Source organism: Ambystoma mexicanum, chromosome 4q (genome assembly GCF_040938575.1).
Source record: "Ambystoma mexicanum isolate Mex_15411 chromosome 4q, UKY_AmexF1_1, whole genome shotgun sequence".
NCBI lineage: Eukaryota > Metazoa > Chordata > Amphibia > Caudata > Ambystomatidae > Ambystoma > Ambystoma mexicanum.
The window spans coordinates 32,903,935-32,922,277 of NC_090928.1; the positions used below are offsets into that span (position 1 = coordinate 32,903,935).

At 45.5% G+C, this 18,343-nt stretch overlaps 1 protein-coding gene across 18 annotated transcripts in view; it reads right to left on the bottom strand.

The window, feature by feature from the left end:
• Window positions 1-18,343, bottom strand: part of EPB41L2 (erythrocyte membrane protein band 4.1 like 2) — a 1,866,207-nt gene that overhangs the window by 1,196,142 nt on the left and 651,722 nt on the right. For all 18 annotated transcript variants that reach the window (XM_069607396.1, XM_069607395.1, XM_069607398.1 and 15 more), the window contains one exon: window positions 14,384-14,488. In XM_069607396.1, the coding sequence (XP_069463497.1) occupies window positions 14,384-14,488 (105 nt within the window). The remainder of the gene's footprint in view (window positions 1-14,383; window positions 14,489-18,343) is intronic.

The following is an 18,343-nucleotide window of genomic DNA, read 5'->3' on the forward strand; positions in this document are numbered from 1 at the left end:
TTTCAGAGAAACCGCCGTCCCCAGAAGAGGTCAGCAGGACCCCAGACCTGGGGGAAGGGGGTGTATAGGGGGGGAATTAGAGGATGAACTGGGAGTGACGGGGTACAGGCCACCAGCGAAGCGAAACATTGGCAAATATATGGCAAAGCAACTTTGAGAAATCGGCCTCCAGAGTACAAGATATTGGGTGTCTGGCCCAAGTTGGGTCCTTAGCTGCATAATAGCAAGCGCCCCGCACATGTTGCAAAAGTTCTGCCACGTCTGTTTCACATGGTGTTTGGGCATCAACAGGTGCATCTGGTTGGGGGTTTGTGGGGGGTGCTTGTGCTCCAGTTCCTTAATAGATACTCACCGGGCATAGCACTCCTGACAGAAACACATTTGGCTGGAACTGGATGCAAGTTCTTTAAGAGTCCAATTATACATAAGCCTTTCATGCTGGTTTCTCAACTAGGGCAAGGGGAACGTTAATCTTCATACACTAGAAGATACCATTCCAAGTGCAGGTGGTTAGGGAGGATCCCGGGGGGGGGGGGTTTGTCTTTGTGAAGGGGGGACTAAGGGGGACCATCTGGGGCATTGTGGCAGTATAGGCACCCCCTCTCACGTCTCCCTTCATGCTCGACCTGCTGAACGACCTCCAAACAATACTGATACTAGATCAAGCCGCCATGCGGGTGCTGGGAGGGGACTATAATGAGATTATGGACCTGGGTATGGATAGGACACACATTGGCAACAGAAACCGGGCTCTCCCCACCAAGTTACACTCCTTTGCTACTGCGTGGGAGATGGTTGATGCATGAAGGACAATACACGTGGCAGAATCTGGGTTCTCATTCTTCTCCAACGCACACTCCTCTATATCCCGAATAGATAATCTCTTCATTCCTCGCGCCTTGTCGCACAGGCTACTCCCAGCAACACTTCTGGCTAGGGGGATCTCGGATCGCTTCCCGCTTCTCATGGAACTCAAAAGTGGGCGGGGCAAACCCACTGCAATGTGGAGCCTTAACGAGCACTACCTGGTCACCCCCGAAGTGTTCGAGGGTTAATCCCAGAAAACAGCAGAATACTTCTCCCAAAATGAGGAGTCGGTCGATAGCCCAGTCAGCCTATGGGAGGGCTATAAGGCGGAGTTGTGGGGTGAGGCACTCTATCTTGTGACGGCCGCGCCGGCAGTACGCTCAGGAGGTGGAGTTGCTCTTGGTGCGGGCAGAAGCAGAGTTTCTGGCCTTAGAGTCTCAGGCTTCACAGGAGACCCTGATCACAGCAGACAAGGACCTTTGCAATTTCTCCCTGGACAGTGCAGCGTCAGATCCATGACTCCGGGGACAAGGCAGGTAAAACCCTAGCCTGGCTGGAGAGGCAGAAGAGTGGAAATGGACATTTGCATGCCATAGAGGAGCCAGGGGGCGGGGGCGGTTTAGCAGAGAATGTGGATATTGCTGGGACATTTGCAACATTCTACGAGGAGATGTATTGCCCCCCCGCGGGGGGCTATCCAATGGACAGGCCGAGTGTTCTTGACTCAGAGATGCTCCCTCGTCTCACGGAACAGGCACTGAGGCTTGACTCAGAGGTCACAGAGGAAGAGGTGGCGACCGCACTCGCCCAGCTCCAATCCAGCAAGACCCTAGGGCCTAACAGACTCCTGGTTGAAACCTGGAAGCGCTTGGAGGTACTGGTAGTCGGTCCCATGCACCCCCTATTTATGTGGAGTAGGCGGGATCCAGATGCCTTCCCCTGGACCTCAGGAGGAAGACCTGCATCGTGATACTGCCAAAATCCAGCAGGGCCACCAGAATGATGTGCCTCCTACAGGCCGATATCATTGATCAATGGGGAGGCCAAGGTCCTGGAACGGGTCCTTGCTAATCATCTGCTGGGTGTGATAGCTTATACCAATTACGCTGACGACACGCAAGTACTACTCCCCCTATCTGGTACTTACGAACAGGACGCTGAAGCCCTAACCAAAATCTACACAGCTATCCAGACATGGATGGCTGCCAATGGCCTCTGCTTAAACAGGGACAAAACAGAGATCCTCATAGTAGGTACCAGGGAAACACTTAACAAGCTCCCACCACAATACAAAACCTTTACCATTGACAACTCCACCATCACAGTCTCTACAACCGTAAAAACCTTAGGAGTATACCTTGACTCCTCACTATCCATGTCCCGCCAGGTCAATGCTATAGGCTCCTCTGCTGCACTCACCACCAAGATGATCAATGCGGTCAGGCCTTTCCTCTCTACTAAAAATTCCCTATCGCCAGAGCCACAGTAGGCACCAAATTGGACTACTGCAATGTGCTATTCCCGGGCACCTCGACAAACAACCTTAACGAACTTCAAGTCACACAAAATAATGCCCTTAGGGCAGCTATGAGCATTCCCAAAAGGGGAACACATCACTCAAGCCAGGAATGATGCCCACTGGCTACTGGTAAAAGCATGCATACTCTTCAAATCTCTGGCTATTACACACAGGTGCCTCTCTTCAGATGCTCCACCCTACCTATCAGAAATAATCACGCTCAACTCCTCAAACAGACCCACCAGATCCCACCTGTCCAACCAGATCCACGTGCCCACCTTCAAAAGATCCTAAGCGGGAGTGTCCAGCTTTCAACACCTGGCGCCAAAAAAACGGAATGTACTGCCCCCTACACTAAGGAACGAAAGATCCTACATTACCTTCCGCAAATGGTTGAAAACTGTAATGTTTTGTTAGGCCTAACCAATGTATTAATACACTGTTCAACTGTAATTTAAGCAGCAGCATAACACATGTATTCTACCGCTGTCTTTTCTACTGTATACTGTACACGGTTTCACCTTTGTCCTTGAGTGTGAAGTATTCTGTAACAACGCCACGATATCCAAGGGCCGGTGTGTGCTTTATAAATGTAATAAAATAGAGAATAATACACCCGGACCAATGCAGATTTATGCCCTCCAAGTCCACGCATATGAATCTTTGCAGAGTATAGTTTGCTATAAGTCAGGCTTAGCAGATTCCGGACCCGCTAGCGCTATTGGCTGTGGACTTTGATAAGGCCCTTGACTCAGTTCGTTGAGCCTCTCAATGGGAAATTATGGGCCAGATGGGATTTGGAGAAGGCTTCATGTCATAGGTCAAACTGTTGTATAAATCCCTGGAGGCAGTGGTGTGCGTCAACGGCTGGTCTTGCAGAGTCTTTTCCCTGGGCCTGGGGACCAGACAGGGCCGCTCCCTCACCCCCATTGTTCACACTTGCCATAGAGCTACTAGAAATAAAACTTGGGCAGGATTCACGTGGCCATGGGGGTTGAGGGGGAACCGGGTTTCACTATACGCTGACAATCTCTTCATTTACATGAGAAACCCTGTGATCTCCTGGCCCACTGTGACAAACATACTAGCAGAGTATCGGTGGTTTAGCGGACTCAAGGTAAAATCGCCAAAAATCAGTTTTCTTCCCTTCGCAGGGAGGTGGTGAGGCGATCCCCAGGTGTTGCCCGTACTCGGTCTTTAAATATCTGGGCATTCGGGTGAGCCAGAGCCCATTATATTTTCTTTGACTCAGTCTGCAGCCGGTAATGGATAAGTTGTCGGCAGACACGGTACACTGGCAGTCCCTCCCACTGATGACGCTGGGTAAGGCGGCTCTCTTTAAAATGCTGACACTCCCAAGGTTTCTCTATGTCCTGCAGAATGCACCACTCCCATTTCCAAAAACAGTCTTTGCTACCATTGAAGGCACACTACAGGGGCTACTATGGGGTGCTGGGGGGGGGGGGTAGGGGGTAGTAGCCACGCATTGCACTCAAACCTCTCCAGGTCAGTATGGGAGGGGGGAATGGCCTGCCCTGCCTTGCCTTCACAGATTCTACTGGGCGGCCCAGCTGGGGTGGTGAACGACTGGTTGCATGGCAACCCCAGGCTTCCCCACATTATGATAGAGATGGGTAGGACAGGACGGTTGTCACCAAAGCAAGTATAGTATGGGGGAGGCAGGAAGACCGCTCAGCTACCCTTGTTGACACTACTCATCCGGCAGGCATGGGCAGATGCACACCACAGTATAGAATGGGCAGGAAACCAATGTTAGAGCAGCCCCTTTGGAATAACAGGTATCTACCCCGAAATACTCAAAATGGGCTACTTCACAAGCTGGGAGGAGCGGGCGGTGCAAGCCCTGGCAGACATGGTCGGGATCAGTGACTCACCCCGTTGGATGCATTGCAAGACGCCTTTGAGATACCAAACAAAAAGCAAAATAGACACCTGCAGCTGGCGTATGACATTGGCTCTCAGTTCCCTTCCCTGGAAGGGGTTTCGAAGAGCTACTCCCTGGAATCCAATCTTTTTCACAATCACATATTCACCAAAGTCACGTTGATGTAATACCAGGTATTAACGGCGTTCGGGGATCAGGACTGTCCCGACTCAAAGTAAGATGGGAAAGAGATGTCGGACCATTGGTACCAGAGGAATGGGTAGAAGCATTCATGTTTCCACGGGAAATAGGAATAGCCGTCGCTTAATCCAACATAAAATATTGCACCAGGCATATTACTCACGGGCGGCCATGGCTTGGTGGGGAATAGTAGCAAGTGATACATGTTTGAGGTGCGGGAGGGGGCTGGCACCTTCTTCCACACTCTATGGGAGTGCAAACTAATCCAGGCTTTCAGGGGGAACATCATCTATAAGATAACCTTGCTGCTGGGGTACCAGTTCCGATCCAAAGCTGGTGCTTTTGGGTGTTTGGGGGGAGGTGAGGATCACCAAATACGAGAAAACATTTGTCTGCCCCCAAAAATTCCGGATGGTATGGGGCGGGTGGGTGGATCGAGGGAGTGATGAAAGACGAACATTGTGCCCCTTTTTACTTACTATTTTCTGGACGCCTGGTGAATGGCTGAAACGTTACTTGATTTGGTTCCTGCTTATGTCGGCAAGATTTGAGTCCCGACCTTATTGTTCTTTTTCGACAATGTGTAACCAAGCTTTGGAAATCATTGTGCGTTTTATTTGAAAACAATAGTTATAATTTAAAAAATATGTAATGCAGGCATAAGGTTAAAGCAATCCCCTCAACACAGGGAGTAAAAATACCACGTAGAGAGTTGGATTTTCCCTGCACTCCTCTGTAATGGTAATTATATCCTGCTTGTAAGTCAAGTGTAGAGATGTTTGCAGGCTCCCAGGGCAAGCAGAGTCCATATGTTAATTGCAAGGAGATCACTTCAGTGTATTATTTGTTGCTGTGACTTGCAGTGTCAAAGAGACAGGACTAAAATGAAAGTGATGTTTTAGTGGCTCCTGCATTCTTGCTATTCAAGAAATAATCTCCCCGGGCTTGCACATTTTAAGAATCTTTTCATTGTGTCGTGCATATTTTGCAGTGCTACTGTAAGATCACTGACACACAATGAGGAGGCCCACTGGTACAGCTAAGGAACCCAGGCCCATGTACTGGGGTTGGTTGAAGTAGGGAAACTGTCAAGCTCTGAAATGGATAGCCCTCAGCACAACTGCATTCACCGTCCTACCCAGATCAAGCCCTCCCCTGGCTGTCCAAACAACTTTAAATTGGTAAACTGTTCTACAATAATTATTTTTGTATTCACATTTGTATTGGTTTTACTATAGTACAGTGATACACAAAAATGTACACACACATAGGCTGGGCCGGCCAAGCACCAGTCCATTAGTTATACTAACTGTTCTACAATGTTGTTTCTGCAGGCAGCATGAGCTTCTGAGAAGCTACGTTTTGTCAAAGGTATCCAGCTCAATGGCCCATTTACAAGGTTATAACACCTGGATCCAGGACTAAAAATCCAGCTGACCCATATGCTGGTCTTCCTTTTGTGTGATGCGGACATCTGAAAAAGAGGGTTATCTTTTCATGCTCAGGGGAAGCACAAACAATTAACAGATCTTGCATCAGTACAAAACTCTGCAGCATTGCCATGAGCCCAGCCAATTTAGGCACAATCGATGAAAGCAAGAATCCTACATGTCATCATGTGACCAGACCTGCATCAACCCATAAGAAAAGTAAGTATAGAGAGCTGGTACTCAGCAGCAGGAAGCGGAGTACAGAGAAAGCCAGGTGTCCTAGAAATCTCTTAGGACCACGATGAAATTAAAGTAGGATTTTAGCAGAGAAAGGTAAGAATAACACTCACGCATGTCTGAAACTGAAGCAGTAAGCAAGGGATGAAATAGGGAGAGCCTGGTTTGTATTCAAATATGTGTTATTTCCAGGAGATAGCCCGGTCACCCCTCTTTTGGTTATAACTGTGTATGTCGACTCAACGAGATCTTCTTGGGATGCGTCAGTTATTTAGGAATTTCATGTTTTGACATTGGGACCATTATATCCTATAATAATTGCAGACTTCTGATCTACTGTTGTGCTAATGATATAGGGCAATTAGAACATGGGGCTGTTTACTCACATTGGTCACTGAAGTTCACAGTGAATGCTGGTCGCTTAGTGGTATTGACACTGTTTTTGTGGTTAGGAAAGGACTGGCACTAATTAGACATTGAGGTGTCCTGGCTATATTGAGTACTACTGTGGGATCCACTGTGACAAACTGGTGCTGGCATATCCAAATTACAAATATGACACATTTTCAAGCACATTCCCCGCTTAGAATTCTCTTTGGTAGCCATCTAGGCTACTTAATTGCTTTAGTCGAAAACTGCTTTGAGACGAATCCCCAAATCATCTGCAAATATGTCTTAAAAGTTCAACCAATGTTATTAGCCCAATATGCTTTATAATAAATACATGTGCAACAAACTATTCTGGAAGCAGAAACCACAAGACACCTCGAAAAGTGCATACAAATCGTTTCCAATTTTTGGCAAGGTTACTGGCCCAATTTGGTTCTAGATTCACCATTTGCCCCAGACCTCAACGATCATTACTCAATTTCCCAAACATTTTTAAATCCTGCACAGTTTTGACACATTTGCCCAACAAGCTATAAAATTCCCCATATTTTCATAATTCCACCAAACACTCCAAAGTATATGCCAATCACCCTCTGTAAAGTCACCCATACATTTTTGTCAAGTTTTGAACCAACCTGGAGACCTAAAGCATCGTCTAAAATGTTGTACACATATAAACCACTAACATTTAACTGTGAATTATTTGTTGAGGTTAGCGCGGTTATTATAGCAGGTTTATTTTAGGGTGGTTGAGCATATGTGTGGATGCATTACACGTTATGCACTACTCTTTGACATGGGGCCAGTTTCAAAACCGTACATCTCAGCCTTCCATCCTTTTCGAGTCTAAAAAACAAATATCATTAAGAGGAGTAATTAGGACCGATATTACTAAAGTGCTTAGAAGCAGCAAGAATTAGGCAAACAACACAGTATAAAACCGGATATTATTCCACTAAGCGGTGCCAGTTCTATCATTTTGCAGTCAGCCTCTGGTGGAGGAACCGTACTATATGTATATGTATTTCATTATTAAAAGTTGTCAGTGATTGATTTAGTATTGCTTCTCACTCCTTCCTGTGGAATCTGCATGACGAGCAACTCTCAACTGAGCTGATCGCATAAACACATTTTATGAGTACATAGATTTATTTTGTTCAAATATTTCTTTAACAGTACATTTGGGTGCTTGGTGGTACAGGTTTAGTGGCCAGCTATCCCCTCCACAGCAAACTGATGGATTTGTTAAATCTATGGTTTAAGATTCACCAGAAAAGTGAGGGTGTGGCTAAGCAAACTATAGTGCAAGATGGCTCCCTTCTAGCCCCCGTGATAAACCTGTACTCAACCAGGAAATGCATGGGTCCCGCTGCAGCGCTACCATCGACTTTGAGGGATTGCCCCTCTAATAGCTTAAGGAGGCCGCAGCGCTTTCTGTACAAGCCGAGAGGCGGTTAATCGTTGCTGAAGGGAGGAATAAATACTGGAGCACTGCTGAAGATGTTGGCCCATGCTCCCTGGGAGTGGAAGTGGTCATTGGCCCGGTACAACCTCTATGAGGGACATAAGCTGCAGGACCCTGGGTCGCCTGGGAAGTGGGTGAGCAGAGTCTAATGAAATGCCTGCTAGCCCCGCCAATCTCTGGATCACCGGTTGTAAGCCGGGTAGAGCTCTGAGTGACTGCATCGAAGGGGGATGTGGCACTTGCTTGTCCACCTGCAGCGACCACAACCATGGCACCGACCATTGAGGTTGCAGGATAAAGCAACTGCCTCATGGCAGTTACAGATCCGAACTCCGAGGAGGGTGGGGCGGGGCCAGGGGCACCAGGCATCACCAGGCGACACAAACTGCGACAACCTGACTGGTGAGGCCTGTGCCCCAGCGGCTGCAGCGAGAGGGATTGGGAGGGTCCAGATGCCATAAGCCAGATACTTGGAAGCCCAGTTGGTGGTGCTCTCAGGGAAATAGACAAAACTCCTCCCGGAATATGAGCAGAGACCAGTGACGGCTGGCACTTAAGGCAATTTGAAGACTTCAAAGAGGATTCCCCGAGTTCCCTGGCTTTATTTGCAGTTAGTTTGAGGCCACCTTCGGCTCATAGCGTAGGTTCCTATGGGGCAAAATGGGCAAGACACCTAATCTTGTTAAGACCTCCAACATAGCCACGCTGCTGCAAGGCAGGCCTAAGAGGACTGAAGTTACCGCTATAGTCCACAATGAAGGTTTTCACTTTGAAGAGGAGTCTCATGCAATTACAAAGGCTGACTTGTAAAATCTCCTCCCCGATATAAAAAAGGAATTCCATGGCAGTATGGCTGAGCGGACGCACAAGTTTTCCTCCCTAGACAAGGGAATTGACGAATCCCAAAAACGCTTAGAGGAAGTGGAAAATACACTCTGCGAGCAAGCATTCGAAGTGGGGGAATGGATACAGCGCAAAGAAATCTTGGAGAAGTGTTGTGCAGAGCTGAAATCGGCCCAGGGGAACTCTGAAAACCAATCTCTGCACAACAATATCCCTCTCTGGGGGGGGTGGTGGGAGAAGGGGCTTTCTCTTGCTCTAAGCTTCAGTCTGGAGGGCCAAAGATGCCGATAAGAATGTTTAAGGAAAGAACATTTGCTTGCTCCAGAGGCTGAGGAGGGCTCCCATCCCAGGCCATGCACCGCTGAGGGACATCTGGTTGAAGGTGGGGAAATTCAGAGGCCCGGACTTGAAGAAAACAGACAGCCATACTCTGATTGGGTCTACAGAAGGACTGTCACTCTGGCAGCTTGGGAGTATATCCTATCTCTAGAAGCCGGGTGGGTTTAATTCAAGTGTTCACTTGTAGAGGCCCATACATTACACAAATTATTATGAAGTCCACGCTGTCATCGGAAGGCTCCATCAACCTACCTAGTGGTGGATCAACACAACATGGTTAGACATGAGAGAATCGCTATAGGTTATCACATGGAATCTCCAGTGGCTGAACTCGCTAATGAAAAGGAGAGGGACACTACTGCATGTTTAGGACCTTGGCGCCTCCCTGATCTTCCTCCAGGAAAATCACCTCCTGCATAAGGAAGAACACAGATTAAGGAGTAGACGCTTCCCCCACCAATACTTTTCATCAGAGGGGGGTGGAAGAGAGAAGAAGAGAGGAGTGGCTAACTTAATAGCAAAAGAGGTCCCTTTTGTCAAAGCCAGTATATTGCGAGCCTCTCTGGGGAGATACATATGTGTTAAAGGTCAAATCCAACTTAATCTCTTTGTATGTACCCAAAGAGAAACGGGATTACTCTTTGACCTCAATCCTTGCATACCTAGCAGAGTTTATAGAGGGGTATGTCATAGTGGAGTTAATCTTATCCCCAATTCTGAGTTAGACAAAACCTTACCGCAAACAGGGTCAGACTGAGAATGCACTCGCACATGTTAAGTTATTGAAAGAGATGGGGGTGGTGGATGCTTGGAGAGTTCTGAATGGGGGTGGGGTGCAAGGGAATTTACTCACTTCTCACATGTACACTTTGATCATTCGAGGATTGACCTATTACTAACCTCAGGTTCCCTATTGCCAGGCATCCCTGGGGCCCATATTGAGGTGAAAATACTATCCAATCACACCCCAATTGTAATGACCCGGAGAATATCACATGCTACATTACATAACCCCCCTTGGAAGCTACATGAACGATACTGTCAGACCTAGTTGTATGTCAGCATATTGGTACAACAATTAACAATTATTAAGAAAACAGCCATGGAGAGCAATCCCACGCGATCATCTGGGACGTCATGAAAGTTGGGGAGCGGGGCGAATTCATAAGCCTAACATCAGCTTATATGAAAACATGCACACAACTTAAAGAGGGCCTGGGTAAGGAAGCTCCATCCAAGGAGAGGGAATTCAAAGATCGTGGTTCCCAAAAAGTGTGGAGAGCCTTAATTTAGACTGTTGCCATGCCATCCTTGAAGATACCTCCACCTAAAACAAACAAACTACAGACTGTCCAAAATAATGCACTCAGGCAGTCTGGGGCATGAAGCGCCCGGACCATATTTCCCTAGTAAGACGTGAAGCTCACTGGTTATCAATCAAGGCATGCATCGAATTCAAAATCCTCTCCGTCACTCATCGCTATCTCGACAATATTGCCCCTTCTTACCTGGCCCATCGTATTGCTAAGAACCCCCACCCTCGCCTCCTGTGATCCACCTCGTCCACCTCTCTGATCACCCCGACATACACCAGAAAAAGAGCCAAAGGTACCAGCTTCACTGTCATCGCCCCCACTCTCTAGAACCCCCTCCTTACCTGCACCCAAGACGAACCCTCCTATCTGATCTTCCAGAAAAAAGTAAAAACTGCACTATTCAACAAATATGCCTAATCACTATTATTATGTACTATTCACAATGAAGACTCGCCTCCTGTATCCACTTCTGTCTCTTCACTGTTACAATGTCTGTATCTATAACTGACTGCTGTGACCTAATTGGAACAGCATTTGTCACCACGCTGTAAGGAATGACTCTCAAAGTGACCTCACTGTAATCCCATTGCCACAATACATTAACGTTTATGTAACCACCACTAGCGCTGTGATACCTCCGGGTCTGGGTGCTATCAACAAATAAAATAAATAAAAGGTGGTCAGAGCCAATCTGGAAGCTGATATGAGCGGGAAAACTTCTGAGACTATTCTAAAAACGTAGCAGTTCTACTATGCCAGGGGAAACTAGCCAACCGGATTCTCGGATATAGTTAGAAATGTTAAAAAACCCCTAATAATATTCCAGTGCTTAGGGATGACATGGGGGGACAATATTCAAGGAAGACTTCAAGATAGAGCTCACCCGGAGGTAGTAAGCCTCCCTCATAGCAGAGGAGCACTTAAAACCCACAGTGCAAAAGCACTATATTGGAATTGGAATTTTATATTCGCATCCAACTAAGAAATTTCAAGAAGTTATAAAAGCGCTGAAGGAGAAAACACCAAACCCAGATAGCCTTTCAGCATTATTTTATAAAACATACCCAACCCAAATGAACCCTGCACCTGATGAGGATACATAACTTGTTTTTGACTACCGGCTCAGTAGCTCCCTCCATGAAGGAATCCTTGACCAGACTAATTCTAAACCAGGAAAAGGATCCTCAACTGCGAATCATATAGGCTTATCACAATAATGAACATCAACGCTAAGCAAACATCACATTTTTATGACAAGTCTACACACCGTATGCATCACAGATGGTCCTATTTGAGAGCTGCATGCCAAGGAGTAATCTGGGCACCAGGGGGAGGCCCAGCACATGGCACAGTTCCTCCTCTCGACAGCGCAGGGGCCAATAGCTCCCTGTGACACTTCCCTCTCCTTCCAATGTCAACACAGTGTTCCTTCTTTGTGTCTCTTGCATATCTCCCTTCATCCTGCACCCCTTCCTGGGCTCCAGATAACATTTTGAAGTGGGAGTATTTTACTCCCTGTCGTTTTTAGTTTTGGCTATTAGCTATCTATAAAGCCAAAACTATTGTCATTAAAATAAGATCTTTAACACGAGAGCTTGAAATAGGGGTTTTGAATGCAGGTTTGTAATGCTTTTCAATGAAGACAATATATGAGGATGGATTTGTGCAGTTTGGCTATGTGTCCCACCCATTGCTAATTGAAATCTATAGCATTTTCCTCCCATTCCCACCCATCTTCACCCATAACACACCTCTTTTTGCATTCTTTTGCTGCAAATGGATTGTGTGGTGAATGTGTCAGCCATTTTTACTTCCAAAATGGCGGCCGCCATCAGTTATTCTCATTTAAAAGTAATTTGACTTGATTGCTGCTTTAAAGTACATTTTCTACAGCTTTGAAGTTATGTTACAGTATTTATTATTAAAATGAACCAAGGAACTGTAATACTTGACTTTTGGGTGAAAAATGCACTGAAAATGTTCTAACAGTTAAAACTCATGAGCAAATGGACTCTGTGAAAAAAGGGGAAGACATGGGCTATGCTACGGTTTGTTATTCTTTAATGTATGCATGTCTATGATTATGCTCTTGAAAACCAAATAAACTTGGTAAAAAAAAAAAAAAGAAAAATGCATTGAAAATGTACATTTAGGTACTGGTAGGGGATTGGTCTAGTGCAGGGTTGTCCAACTCCAGGCCTCTTCAGGATATCGCTCATTAAAATTCATGAGACAAATTTGCATGGAATGATTGTAAATGTATACACATTTTGTTCATGAATATTAACGAAGGACATCATGAAAACCTGTCAGGATTACGGCCCTCGAGGCCTGCAGATTGACAACCCTGGTCTAGTGTTTCTGATTTAAGGAGCACCTGATTGGCTGTGCCGTTAGTGATGTGATTGGATGTGTTTGTGTGTTGGTTTGTACAAGTAAGCCATTTTGTTCCGGTAAGCTATTATTTTAGTGCAATTAATTCGTTTTACTAACATTAGAAATGTGTGCCAACGGCAGATTAATGTTGTTAACCTGCCGCCGGCACATATTTCCAATGTTAGTGAAACTTATTTAGAACTGGCGGCGGCATCGGTACAGGGCCTCTTTTGTTTGCCAGTCCTGCCGTGCTCAGGTCTTGAAAAGGCCACACCCTCAAAACCACTTATTGAGTAACTCTGTGAAGGTTCTAGATCCATTTGCAGTATGTTTGACATAGTTTTAGGTTAATGTGAAAGCCATGTTAATGTGTCAACGTAATTGCATCTCTGTTGATTAAATTCTCTACAAAACTCTTCAGCAGTGCATGAGTTTTTTTAGAGGTACATATACAAATTGATAATGCTCGTGGCTTTACCAGTAGAAGAGGTATTGGCAGCTCTGTAAATGTGGGCAGGGAGGTTGGTGCATCTTTTACCTCTTTGGAACCCGACTTGTTTCTCTGTCCCATCCCTTCCAGTTTTTCTGAGAGTGTGGCAGATTTTCCTAGCCGTGTCCAGGGCTTTAAGTGGGCCGGGGCTAGCTGGGGCAGATCCTCGGCAGTCTCCAAAAAGGTGTCCCGAGCTGAACCCTGGCCGGGTTCTTCTCCCCCTTCTCCCCGACTAGCCCAAGATACGCCGACCCCAATTAGAAAGCCCTTTTATCCAAACAGCCTCCTGGTTGAAGGGCTGCCTGCAGGGGTCAGTGCTTCGGGTTTACAAAAAAAAAAATTCTCCACTGCCTAGGAGCCAAGAAATTGCCATGCGCCCACACTTATGGGTTTGACCCAAGTACGGGTACATCACTTGGGCCATGTGCCCTAACTAGAGACCCCCGCCTCGGTTCTGTCTCTCACTTAAATTAATGGTCCTGCCTGCCATTCAGCAACACATACCCACGGTGTGTGGTGCTCATTTATCGACTTCGGAAGGATGAAAGGCTGAGTTTGGCCCTGTCCACTTTCAAGCCCAGTCTCCCCCTTTTTTTCCCCCTTTTAGGCCAGTCCACCCTTGGACACGAGACGCATAAATATAAAGTGAAAAGGTAATTGTATATATGTTTAGACAAGTTAAATTTTTTGTCCGCAAGAATGTATTTATGTTTATGTAGCCGTTAATCTCGGTCGGATACTTCAATATTAGGGGTTGAACATTATTTAGTAAGTGGAAGCTCTTGGGGATATATGATGTTCATTTTCCCTTCGCTGCTTGGCAACAAACTGACGGTGTGATGAGAACTATATTCAGTACAATCATTCCAGGCACAGGTTGTAAATACAGAAAAACGCTACCTGGGACCATGTGCAAAACTACTGATTTGGAGATTAAAACCTATGGTCACCTTTAGCTATACATGTAGTGAGAGACAAATGCCAGTAACGAAACATATTAACATCCATTGGTTCAGTTTCTGTAATGTTCTAATACCACACAGCGCGCTCACACAAAATTAGAGGAAAGATAAGAAATCGGTTACCTTCTGATTCGCATGATCTTGAAACGTTAGGCCAAAGTAATCCTTCTCCAGCAGGTTGAGCTGCTCACACACCTTATCAAACAGCACCTGCCCCTTGGCTCTTTTCTGTAACGTAAACAGAGCATCTAGTTGTTATTCTAAGTGGAAACATGTAATTTGAGTTCTCCACAAGGTCTCCTGATTATACAGCTCGTCACAAACGTCCAGCCTGCTGCTGTTACACGTGATGTTAATAACATTTGACTATCCACATAAAAAGCAAACTCTTTTTTGCATGTACAGCTTGTAGACATATTGGATATACATTGATTATCAAAATATTCTTTATTATGTACTCAATTAAATTGTCTTGGTAGAAGACAGAGATCTGGTAGGTAATTGGAGCTGCGTGGGGTATTTTACTTGGAAATGTCCCATCACGCTAACAATTGACTAAACACTCATCCATAATAAAGGTGCTGCTAACAAAATAAATGTGTTACAGCCGTAATTGCGAGGCAATTGTTAACCTGCTCTGTGGCACCTGCAGTTTGTCCTGCTCGTGACAGATGAGAAGGTCCGAATGGGAAGAGGTTGGCTGAAGCCATTAAATGAAATTGCTACCCATTAGCAGGGCACTGGGCGAAATGAGGAACGACCAGCCACTGCTCTAAAATGTACGGGTTTCAGCACAGTGAGCCCTATGGGGGTGGGGCGGAGGATGGGGCAGGGGGAGGCAAGCTGCCTCCCTTAACACCGTGGTCGGTACGCTACTGCACTCATAACACTGTTGTGCTTAGATTGAATCTATGAGAATGCAACATTTGCATCACTGTTCTAGAGTACTGGTCTGTCGCTCTTTGCCTCTCTTTCAATGTTCCAGCTGTTAATTTGCTAACACTTTGGGATTGAACTCGGCATCCAAAAACGCAGTGATTTAATCTCTCCCCTTCTCGTAATGAACTCGCACTGCTTTTTGGAGTTCAGGGATGCAATCCCGGTACTCAGTCTCACGTTGCTTGGTCTCCATCCATGACTAGAGCTCTCTTCCGAGTTTATTCTGTTTGCCTTTTGTCTGCGTTCCTGTCGATCAGCTTCTATATACAAGAAGAAAGTCCTATATTCTATTCGGTGTCACCTTATACTCTTCCCACATAAAGTGGAATTAATTAGCGCAAAATTTTATTAATCATAAATCAATTTCATAAAACAATAAAAATGATCATAATACATAAAACACATAGAATATGTTAAAACACAAGTAGAAATACCATGAGTGAGCCACGTTGCAATAATTTTTCAAGGATCTTAAATGTGTGTAGAAATAACACTGATTCCCCAAGCCTAACTAGTTTCAGCCTATTTCCTGTTAGTATATTTAAAAAAAAACCCGATTTACACAAGTTTCTGTCCTTAATATACAACAATGTAGGACTTTCTTCAGGGGAGTATGCCTTGTGCCGATATTAAAAATCTTCTTTGGTAGGGGAGAGTATCCTGTTGATCAAAAAGTACACCCTATTAGTAATCAATAATAAGGTATAAATCTCTATTTACATATAATCACACCCTCCAGAACTTGACCCATAGAAAGTAGTTTGAGGCGTCTCATTGCTTCTGCTACAGGATCTCACTGGGATGAAGCTGTGAACTACAGTAATTGGAGTCACAGCTACCAACAAGTGAGTGTTTTACTTGCCAGCCATATTGCAGTTTTACTTGCCAGCCATATTGTATAGGTGCACACCTTTTGAAGGCAAATCAATATTGGTAACAGAGTGCATTAACTCTGTTTTACAGGGTGGCCAGCACCATTTGAGATCCAGATCTGAGGGACCCCAGAGAAAAGAAAATAATTTGTTTGGAGATTTCCAGACTGGTAAACATAACCACCTTATGCTGTCTAGACACTGAAAGATAATATATATGGGACGATATAGATGTCCCGTGATAATAATATGTCATCTGTGCATTAGTTTAGAGAGGAGACGAGGAAACGCAAGAATTCCCTGAAGAAATTGGGAATCTGCAGGAAGAACCAGAAAAGGTCCAAGAGTTTCTACTAGGAAAGAGAGGTATGTAATAAGCAACATACTGGAATACCCTTTGAGGGACGAGGGTGTGATTATAGGCAAATAGAGATTTATACCTTATTATTGATTACTAATAGGGTGTCCTTTTTGATCAACAGGATACTCTCCCCTACCAAAGAAGATTTTTAATATCGGCACAAGACATACTCCCCTGAAGAATGTCCTACATTGTTGTATATTAAGGACAGAAACTTGTACAAGTCGTTTTTTTTAAAAAATATACTAACAGGAAATAGGCTGAAAGTAGTTAGACTTGGGGAATCAGAGTGTTATTTCTACACACATTTAAGATCCTTGAAAAATTATTGCAACGTGACTCACTCATGGTGTTTCTACTTGTGTTGTTTCAACATATTGTATTTGTTGTATGTATTATGATCATTTTTATGATTGTTTTATGAAATTGACTGATTTATGATTAATACAATTTTGAGATAATGAATTCCACTTTATGCGGGAAGAGTATAAGGTGACACCGATAGAATATAGGACTTTCTTCTTGTATATAGAAACTATATGCTCACAGAGCAAGAAGTCTGTTGATCCCTACCTGCGATTTAGAACCGTTTTGAGAATAGACCTGTCGATCAACTGTCATGGGTCTGCTTGCAGTGCCTCTGGTTGCAGTGTCCCGCTAATACGTCTCCAGGACGTGTTCACAGAGGCTCACCTCTGCCAAATGTGGATTTTCCTCCCTCAGTAGTAGCCACGCACAGCTTCCCTGTTCTCTATCCGTTCACAGTTCTTATTCTGTGTATATACGTCGTCACAATCAAAAGGTGCGTCGTCCTTCCTTTATGGCGGCCTTCAGAAGAACAAGTTACTTTCTTACCTGGTGACGTTCTTTCGATGGGATGGTCCGACGACGTATTCCATATCTATGACAGGTAATGTCCACAGCTGTGCTGCTTCGGAAAATCTTTGGCATCTGCGTCCTGCGTCGATGACGTCGATGCACCGTCCCCGAGGACCTCCTCCGACAGCCGACGTCACCCGATGTGATAAGTAGGACGCACGACACCCATAGCCTCAGTTATAGTTTTTTTCCAGAACGTGTGCCACCAGTTTTCTGCCAGTCAGACACACAAGGCCTTGCGGAACGCAAGCTGCAATCGCAAAAGAAATTCTGCAGCAGGGAAGGCAGGGAGGGAGCGATATGGAATACGTCGTCGGACCATCCCATCGAAAGAACGTTACCAGGTAAGAAAGTAACTTGTTCTTCGAGGGGATTGGGTCCTCCGACGTATTCCATATCTATGACAGACTCCCAAAGCAGTACCAAGCAAGGAGGTGGGAAATAATTTAGAATACAAATTTAGCATGCCCAATCAAATTGCGGAATAGAGAACTGCCTTGCCAAAGGCCAGATCTTGCCCCCTGATGGAATCGAGGGAATAGTGACGTACAAAAGTATGTACTGAAGCCCAGGTGGCTGCATCACAGATGTGACGAATAGGAACTCCCCTCTGCAGGGCAGTAGACGCAGCCACTCCTCTGGTAGAATGGGCCCGCAAGCCAGCCGGAGGGTCCTTACCCGCCAAGCGGTAACACTCAGAGATAGCTAAAATAATCCAACAAGACAAAGTCTGTTTCATCACAGCTTGTCTCAAACGCTTTCCAGCGTAACCAATGAAAAGTTGATCGTCCACTCTGACCCGGGACATGCGCGAGATATAAAAGCTCAATGCTCTCCTAGGATCAAGCCTATGGAGCCTCTCCTCTTCCTTACCAGGATGTGGAGGAGGATAGAACGCCGGAAGAACAACGTTCTGGCTCGAAATTCCGAAACCACCTTCGGAAGAAAAGAAGGACGAACTCTAAGGACAACCCTGTCCTTGTGAAATACAGTGAAGGGTGGCTTAACTGAAAGTGCCTGTAACTCACTCAC